This window comes from Dermacentor albipictus, chromosome 10 (genome assembly GCF_038994185.2).
Source record: "Dermacentor albipictus isolate Rhodes 1998 colony chromosome 10, USDA_Dalb.pri_finalv2, whole genome shotgun sequence".
NCBI lineage: Eukaryota > Metazoa > Arthropoda > Arachnida > Ixodida > Ixodidae > Dermacentor > Dermacentor albipictus.
In genome coordinates, this window is record NC_091830.1 from 6470935 (window position 1) to 6480000 (window position 9066).

Here is a 9066-nt window from a genome sequence, read left to right on the forward strand (position 1 = left end):
GCGCGTGTGCTCCCCACATCCTCCTCCCCTTAAGAAGCCCCCCGTACGTTGATGCTGGCACCTAGGTACGCCCGAGGGGTTCGGGCGCCCGTTTGCTGGAGTTCCCGCCAAGGTTGGCGATCAAGGCAGCGTGGCACACGCCGGCTTTGAGCGTCGGGCTTGCGTTGCTGTAGGCCTCAGGTGGCAGATACTTGATGCCGACTCGAAGGTGTCCAGTCAGCGGCACTGCTCGGGCTTGCGAGGCGGATCGTAGTCGGGGCTCGAAGGCGGCTCTCCGTGCCGCGCCCCAGGTGTCGGCTGCACCAGCCGGGCGGTCGCCTGCTGGGCGCCAGGTAGTGGTTCGTGCGGCTGCAAGGCCAGCGTAGCGCTGCCGGTGCGTCAGTTGTACCCGCGAGTACTGCAGGCAGTTCGCACGGCCGTGTCTTGTTTCCTGCTTCAGAAAATTGGATTAGTCCACTGCACAGTACGAAATTGTGATAAGCAGCATGATTGGCCGGGTCCGGGAACACCGTCAACGCCCGTTACGAAGGGAATGGTCGTCCGCATCATCGACTCACAGCACACCGCACTGGCCCTCGCAAGTCTTTAGTCAATGCACACACCGCATGCAAACACGTTGAATCGTTCATGCCACATTCCCGTCGTAGTCTGCGTGGTTGCTTGAAGACTGGAACGACGGCTCGACGTCAATACTCTGCGCTCTGCTGTCGCTAGACGTTCGCTTCCCGGCAGGAACTAACAAGGTGCCAGCACGGCCCGGACTTACGAATGGTCCTCGCAGTCATCGGGCTACGCAAATATAGCCGCCGGATCACTTCCGCCTGCTACGCAAGTTGTAGCGCGGCTGCGGGCTCGCCGTTCGGTTCTGGCTGCTCTCACTCACCGACCGCGGTTGAGGGAGGGTCTGATCTTCATCCCACTGCTCATCACGCGGCACGTAGCGTTTCAGGTCGCATACGTGTACCGGCCCGCCGATCGGCTTCCCTTTCATGCTCTCGAGCCGGTAAACAAGCGAGGAAACCTTCTCTCGTACTTGATACGGCCCGGTCCACTTCGGCGCCAGCGAGGCAGCGAACTGTTTGCTAGAATCGCTGAGAACGTGCTGGCGCCGAAGCACCAGATTGCCCACTTCGTAGCGGACGTTCCGATGCGAGCGGTCGTACTGCGCCTTCTGTTGCGCCCTAGCAGTGCGAAGATTACGGCGTGCTTTGCGTAAAGCCTCCGTCATCTTGTCACGTAGGTGCGTCGCGTATTCAGCTCGTGCTGCCGGCGCGACCGACATTCCGCTGCGATCCGCGAGAACTCTATCCATCGGATTCGGCAGCTCTCTCCCCAGGTTGAGAGAAGAAGGCGCATACCCAGTCGAGCGGTTCACTGTCGATCGCAATGCAAACCCGATCTCTGGAAGGTAGGTATCCCAGTCCTTATGTCTTTCAGAGAACGCGACAAGCATGTGCTTAATGTTGCGATTGACCCGTTCAGTGGGGTTCGACTGAGCGTGATAAGTTGTCGTTTTCTTGTGCTTAATGCCAAGTGCAGCGCACGAGTCGACGAAAACCTTCGCAGTGAAGTAGGACGCATTGTCCGTTATCAACTGCTCCGGATAGCCAAATCTGGTGAAAACCTCGATCAACTTATCCATGATCACTCGTGCCGTCAGTTTTCGCAAGGGAAAAAGTTCGACCCATTTACTGAAGTGATCTGTGACTACAAGCAAGAATTTGTTCCTGCTCGGTGTGGTGGGATACGGTCCCATGACGTCACACGCCGCGATTTGCCAGGGAGTCTGGCTGTCGATAGGCTGCATGAGGCCGGGCGGTCGTCCACCTCTGGGCTTCACGCTTTGGCACACATGACATGAGCGGGCGTAGCGCATCACGTCCCGTTTCATGCCTGGCCAGGTAGCGAGGCGACACAACTTAAAGGGCCCCTGAAACGGTTCGGACAAATTTTGTAGGCGCGTAGGGTACAGCTTAAGTAGAACATTCGCACCACAATTTAAGTTAAGCGTTACGTATTAATGGAGCTGCAAGCGATTAGAAGTTACCCTCCTCCCTAGCTATGCTTTTCCTCCTCAACTCGCTCGCCGAGCGAGCGGCGCTAAGCTCCGCCTTCACTGGTTCAGCGTCACGATGCGACGTCACATCGCTCACTTCCGGTTGTTTAGGAGCACGCCCCCTCCCGCGCGAGACCTCTCCGCTAGCCGCTTGGCCGTCGACCGAGAGCTATCGAAGCAGCGTGCGTTGCGAGCATTCTGTCGTAGTGCCGAACGTGTCCGGTACTCCGCTAAAAAACAGGCAAGCTGGTCATTTCGGCAAATGACTGGAGGCATAAACTCAAGCTGATGAAGGAACCTTAACGTAGACGTACGTGAGCAGCCTGATCGGTCTGCACGGTCCAGACACTTGCTGGCGCAGCGCTTAACCAGTCAAACAAAGCGCTAATATTGCTCTAACCAAGTGTAAAGCATTTTAAACATTTATAAATCAACGTGTTGATGATTACACTCCTGCGAAAAATACACACCAGCAGCAAAGAATACACTTCGTTGCTGCTACTGTGTATGGTTGAGCTCTGTGCCACCAGGTGGCTGCACCGTGCAGACCATTCACATTTGCCCTTCTGCTCATCTCGTGGCTCATCCCGGCACAGTCAAGCGGCCAGACCCTGTCCCCTTGCGCTTGCGTTTGCCCTAATACTGGGACTCGCGGTTTGCAGGTCGCTAGGTTTGCAGTCCACAAGGCAACAAAGTCGAATCATAGTGCTCGCGAAAAGACTGAGACCGACTCTGACCGCGGAGCTCTCGTCAAAATGGAGTACGTTGTAACACAAGCAGACGACACTTGCTGTGTGCCGGAAGTGCTGAAGTGTACTAAAAACTATTCTTGTGTATTCTCTTTAAGTTATTTTCTTTTTACAAAAACAAAGTAACTAACATTCCAACTATTACGAGCATCATTTGTTCACCATAAAGTTGGAAAAATTATCGACCACGCGCCCTGGTCAACCAATCAGATAGCTCGCCCATGTGACGTAATATGGGTTATTTGCATCATATGGGTAGGGGCGGCTTAAAATTCCGCCGAGCAGTGCGCTGCGATCGGCAGCGATGTGTATTTTTAAAACCTTATAATAAATTACACGCTTTACGCAGAGCACTTAGATGCATCAATTAATGATCAGAAGAACCTACGCTAACGACTCAGTACGTTTGTAGAAAATCGCCAAAATCGTTTCAGGGTCCCTTTAATGTAAGTCTTGGGGCCGCTCGCGTGCCCAGCGATACACGAGTCGTGAAAGTAGCGTAGCAGTGCTCCTCGCAACGCGCGCGGTATCACCACCTTAAACGCCTCACTTGTGTCGTCCTCGGTGGGAATATACCTCAGCAGGAGGCCGTCGGAATTCAGCAGATAAGAATCCAGCGCACTCACAGCATTACCAACTGATCCCGAGCGCTTAGCACCGACAGCAATACCAGCTGCCTCCATGTGTGCGGCGGCCGCGCCACCCTGCTCCCGGAGCTCGTCGAGCACTTTTCGACAAAACGGGTCCTTCTGCTGAGCCGCGAACAGCTCCTCTCTGCTGAAGACGACACCTGCGGAACCGACAACATCTACGTGGTTCACGCTCTCGCCCAGGATCGACGGTTGTTCCGCCTCCCTTACTTGGGCCTCTCCATCGCGTCGGACTGGCGCTCGCGAAAGTGCGTCAGCTGCGGCATTGCTTTTTCCTTTGCGGTAGCGCACGGTGAAGTCGTAACGCTGCAGCAGCAGTGCCCAACGCGCCAGGCGGCCACTCGGCTCGCTCAGGCGCCTCAACCAAGTGAGAGCCATGTGGTCAGTCTCAATCTTGAATGCCACACCATCGACGTAATAGTCGAACTTTCGCAGAGCGAAAACTATCGCGAGGCACTCCTTCTCTGTCACCGAGTAGTTCCTTTCGGCCGGCGTCAACGAACGACTCGCGAACGCAACCGGTCGGAGAGTGCCTCCGTGCTCCTGAAGCAAAATTGCCCCTAAGCCTAGGTCGCTTGCGTCTGTTTGAATCACAAACTCCCTATTCAAATCGGGCAGCTGCAATTCGGCCGTGTCAGCGAGCACCTTCGTGAGGCCCCGCAGTGCCGCCTCCTGCTCTTGTCCCCAAGTCCACCGTTCGTCTTTCCTCAAGAGCTTCGTCAAAGGCGCTTGCACTGCCGCGCAGTCTGGAATGAATTGGCGATAAAAGTTCACCAATCCCAGAAAGCGCCTTAGTTCGCCGATATCTTTCGGCGACGGGTACTTCAGTATAGCCTCGAGCTTATCCTTACTCGGCAGGATGCGGCCGTTGTCCAGCGTGAATCCCAACAGCGCTATTCTGCTCGCAGCTATCTGAGCTTTGTTCGGGTTCAGCGTGATACCCGCGGACCTCAGCTTGTCTAGGACGTCTCTCAAGTGGCGCAAGTGCTCCTCGAATGTTTTCGAATAAACCACTATGTCGTCCAGATATGCGAGGGCATGTTGCCACTTCGCGTCTCCTAGCACTCGGTCCATCAACCTTTGATAAGTAGCGGGAGCTCCGACCAAACCAAAAGACATTCTCTTAAATTGGAAGAGCCCCCGGTGACAAGTGAAAGCCGTTTTCTCTTTGTCACGCTCGTCCATTTCGACCTGAAAGTATCCACGACTAGCATCGAGCGTCGTAAAGTACTTCGCCCCGCCTAGGTTAGACACTAAAGAGGAAATGGAGGGTAGAGGGTACGCATCCTTCTTCGTAACCTCATTCAGCCTGCGGTAGTCTACACAAAGGCGATAGGTATCGTCTTTCTTCGGGACTAGAACTACCGGGAAGCCCCATGGGCTGTTCGACCTTTCCACCACGCCTGTGTCGATGAGTTCGTCTAAGGCGCTATCCAGTGCTTTCCGCTTAGTCAAGCTGATCGGCCGAGGATTACATTTCCATGGCGCAGCGTCACCCGTGTATATCCTGTGCCTGACTAGCGTAGTGCGGCCCGGACGGTCAGTGAAAATCGCGTCGTATTCGTACAACAGCGACGACAGTCGTGCCCGTTCTCTCTCCGGCATATTGACATCTGACAAAAGCGGGTGCGTTACTCCTCGCAGAACAGTGGCGCACTGTTGTGCCACCGTGTCTCTCTCCTCGCCTGCGCCGATTACGGTTCGCTCGCTTGGCTGTGGCCGGGTGTGGCCCACTCGCGCTGCGCCCGGAGACTGTCGTGTCTCCGCTGCCACGGGCGCTTTTGCGAAAAGCTTTAAAGCACCCGTTCCGTTCTCTCGGTAACCTCCGTTGCCGATGTCTATTACGATGCCCGACTTGACGAGAAAGTCTCGACCCAAAATAACAGGCACTGATAAACCCGGGAGGTGTACGAGGCGTTGTCGCCTGACGCGTTTCTCCCAACGGATCACTAACCTAGCTGCACCGCTGGATTGTGCTGTGCCGGAAGCAAGTCGGAAGGTGGTGCCATTATCTCTCAAGCGGATGTTGTTCTCGCGGAGATGATGCAACACCTCGTCACCAAATAACGAAGCGCTTGCTCCGGTATCCAGTAATGCAGCGAATTTCTTTCGGGCTATCGTTAGCTCGATGAACGGCGCCTGCGAGTCCGCAACACCTCCTACGCGACAAGCCGAAGGCGCAAGTAATTCGATACTGCCGGCTATGTTTGACATTGCCGCACGGGACCCAAGGTGGATCACCGGCGGCCTCGCCCGTTTCCCGAGCCGCGCGCTCGGCCTCGGCCCGGCGTGCGGCCGCAGTCTCGGGCGATGTGCCCTGATCGGCCGCATTGGTAGCAGCGGCCGCTGAAGCCTCGGTGGCCTGGGCGGCCGTCGCTCCACTCCGGCCCGCCGTAGCCTCCTTGAACTGCGGTCGGCGTGTGCCGCTCCTCCAGTCTCGCATCGGCCTCTCGTTCCTGTCGCGGCGCGCTGAGTGCGGCATTAGTCGGTGCCGTTCTCAGCGCGTAGGCGTACGGGTCCAAAGCGCGGTCCGATAACTCCCAACTACGCTGGACCTGCTGCTCCGCGAACGATGCCGACGCGTCGACTCTAGACGAGTGGCAAGTGATCGCGCCGCCGTTCCACGCGCAGCGAGGCTCGAGTGACAGCGCCGCGGGTGGAGGCGGGCGGTATGCTCGCGCCGCGAGGATGTCCCCCTGGATGCGCTTCGCCTCGGCGGCGAGTTCGTCTAGGTCTGTAAACCTACATCCTCTGAAGTAGGCCGCGAAAGTGGGGTGTGCCTGCCGTGTGACACGCTCAACTTTCTCTGCATCGGTGGCGTGAGGGTTCGCGAGACGATAAAGTTCGTCCATCGCTCGAACATATTCTAGCAGGGACTCGTCCGGATGCTGAGTACGAAGCTCCAGCTCTCTCCTCAAACGCCACTCGTAATTGGCCGGAAGAAATTCTTCGCGGAAGTTCGCGCGGAACTCTTCTACTGTGCGGCATCGGTGTCCGGTCAGTCGGAACCATCGAGCCGCCTGGTCGGTCAGTGAAACCGGGATCACGCGCGCGAAAAGTTCGGCGTCTGAAAGCCCGGTTGCCTGCTGGTAATACAGTAGACGGTCGAGGTACTCACTCGCACTCGTGCGATCGTGGTACCCACTGTAGGTAGGCATGTCTACCTTAATCCGTGGTCGCTCGCTCTGCGACGAGGCCTGCATTGTGCCTTGCAGGGCGCCGGCTAAGCTCTGCATGATTTGCAACGCATTTTGCAGCATTGCCTCACTAGACGGCAAACTCTCGCCCAAAGGGCCGGATGCCTCCGCCATCGGGGTTGAGTTATCTAGTGGCACGTGTGCCTCTGTGTTCGCGTCGCGATGCGGCGAGGGGCCCGACGGGGTACGCCTCGTATTGGGGTTACCCTCTGCCCACGTGGCATTCGCGCTAGCCTGAGTGTTCCGCGTGAAACACTCAAAACCAAAGCTGCTGGTATGTTCAGCAGCTGCCGCCCCGTTAGCAATAGGCTGCTGACTTTGCGTCGCTACATTCGACAACATGAACAAATCTGAGAGGTCAGACAAGCCAGCCTCCATTGTTCGCTGAAACGTGGGTAGTCCTAGCGCGAACACACACCAGAAGACGCGCCGTGTTGCCGAATTCGATCCACGTTGGTAGCGCCAAATGTGGGGGTTCCACTCTGCGTGCGGCTAGGGCTGAAGGCGAGCTCCGGATCTAGCCCCACGCAGTCGCTCCGTGGTACTCCCAACCCGTAGCGCGGGAATCGCGGCTACGCCGGGTTCGGACGAATAAGGCAAACAGCGGTGTCAACGGTAACAACGTTTATTGCTACTGGCAATAAAGAACACTGGCAGAGGGGTGTCCTCTCTGTAATAGTAATAAATAGGCTGGCCTCGTTGCCCGGGATAGTCAGGCAACGTGGTCACTCACGGGTTGCAGCAGGTACTCCAGTCCGGCAGGTTAGGGGTCCGGCCTCAGAGAGAGAGAGTCTCCCCCGGTCGCGCTGTTTTGTACCTTTTTACCTGGGCGAGGGGAATGTCCTCCTCGCCCGTAAGCTACCCGCCCGCGAGTGGGGGTGGAAGGGCGCGCGCGCGTCGCGAGAGCGATGGAGAATCGGGAGAGGGCACAGTGCTCCTCTCCCCGGTCTATGCCGGCGCTCGACGCGACGGCGCGGGGGAAGATGGGCGCGTGTGCTCCCCACAACCTGCATGAAAGTTCGCACAAACTCATGTTAGCGCGAATCACTAACAACATGACGACATGAGACAGAGACGAGCGCTGGCTTCCATTTAAGGTTTGTTACACCTGTCGCCTTCTTGCTGCACTACTTTCTGGTGTATCTGTATAAATCACCGCATTTGCGCAATATATCTCGATTGGAAGTTAGCGCTCGTCCCTGTCTCGTGTAGTCCTGTTGTTGTTATAATGCTTCACGCTGTACGCACGATTGCAGCATAATGAAAGATGTAAGCAAACTTGCTAGCCTTCTTCGTATCACACTTCAAAATTTTGCTATTCGAACATCTCTAGTTCTGTTTCAGCGAGAAGAACCCGAAGGGCTATTTCTTTTTTCAAAACTATACAAACCAGTGGTGTAACCAGAAAGATTTTTTTCGGAAACGGTGTGAGGGGGGGGGGGGAGGCGTGCATGTACTTGTCCGGGACCCAACAGGGCAAGGAGGTGGGGGAGGTTGCTGGGCAGGCCGCATACTAACACATAATTTTTCGGGGGCAGGGGGAACGTACCCGGTGTGCCCTCCTCCTCCCTGGCTACTCCACGGATACGAAGTGACAGATAATGAAGTAAATTGTTACGCTTAACTGAAGTACAGAAGTAATAAGGTGAAGAGACATGAAAGTGGACGAAGCGATAACTTACGGCAGGTGGGCCGGGGCAGAACCCACAACTTGCGCCGCAGTACGCGTGCGGTGCCTTACCAAGCAGACTATAGCGCTGCCTGCGGCATACTTGCTGCAGTAAACTGCTTCGATATCGTCTACACTTTTGAGCGCAGGCGTGTTTCCCTGTGGCGCGACCCCTGCAGGGCTTCTGTGCGCGGCGGCTCTCCGGCACCACGGAAAGCGGCGGCAGCGCGGGGAGCGGCCGCCCCTGTGGCTGCGACTGGCCGCGCTCTTCGAGATGATCCTGTACGCGGTGGCGTACGTGCCGCACCTGCTGAAGACGTTCCTGCTCAACGACCAGGTCACGCTGGCCGGACTGCTCATCCTGTGCGTCGACGTCCTCCCGGGCGGCGCCCAGGCGCTGCTCGTGCCCGTCGCGTGCATCGTCGACTACGCCGGCGTGGTGGCGGCCAGCGGCCTGCTCTGCTGGGCGGCCGTGGAGTGTCCCCGCTCCGCTCCGCTGCTTCTGGTCTGGGCCGCCAACAGCGCGGTGAGCACTGCAGCAAAGGAGCCGACAGATGGGAAGTGGGGCGGGGGAGACTTGTGCACAGGCAATCTGCGGCGACTGCCAACGTATGCGAATAGCTGAAAGCTTGCACATAGCTACTCGCTTCATTGAAGTAATGGTGCGTTCGATGGCGTATTTTTGTTGCAGTGGCAATACTTGGGGCAGCGTTCGTTGTTTCGTTGCGTGATTCGATAGAGAACA

General features: G+C 56.8%; 1 protein-coding gene across 3 annotated transcripts in view; it reads left to right on the plus strand.

Annotated features, from left to right (window-relative positions):
* Nucleotides 1-1252: 1252 nt before the first annotated feature.
* Nucleotides 1253-9066, plus strand: part of LOC139051046 (uncharacterized) — a 16326-nt gene continuing 8512 nt past the window's right edge. For 2 of the 3 annotated variants that reach the window (XM_070528090.1, XM_070528089.1), the window contains exons 1-2: nucleotides 1253-1408; nucleotides 8501-8847. In XM_070528090.1, coding sequence (XP_070384191.1) covers nucleotides 1387-1408; nucleotides 8501-8847 — 369 coding nt within the window. In that variant the 5' untranslated portion in view covers nucleotides 1253-1386. Of the gene's footprint in view, nucleotides 1409-3595; nucleotides 3704-8500; nucleotides 8848-9066 lie in introns of those variants that run through there. The other variant, XM_070528091.1, reaches the window with a different exon arrangement.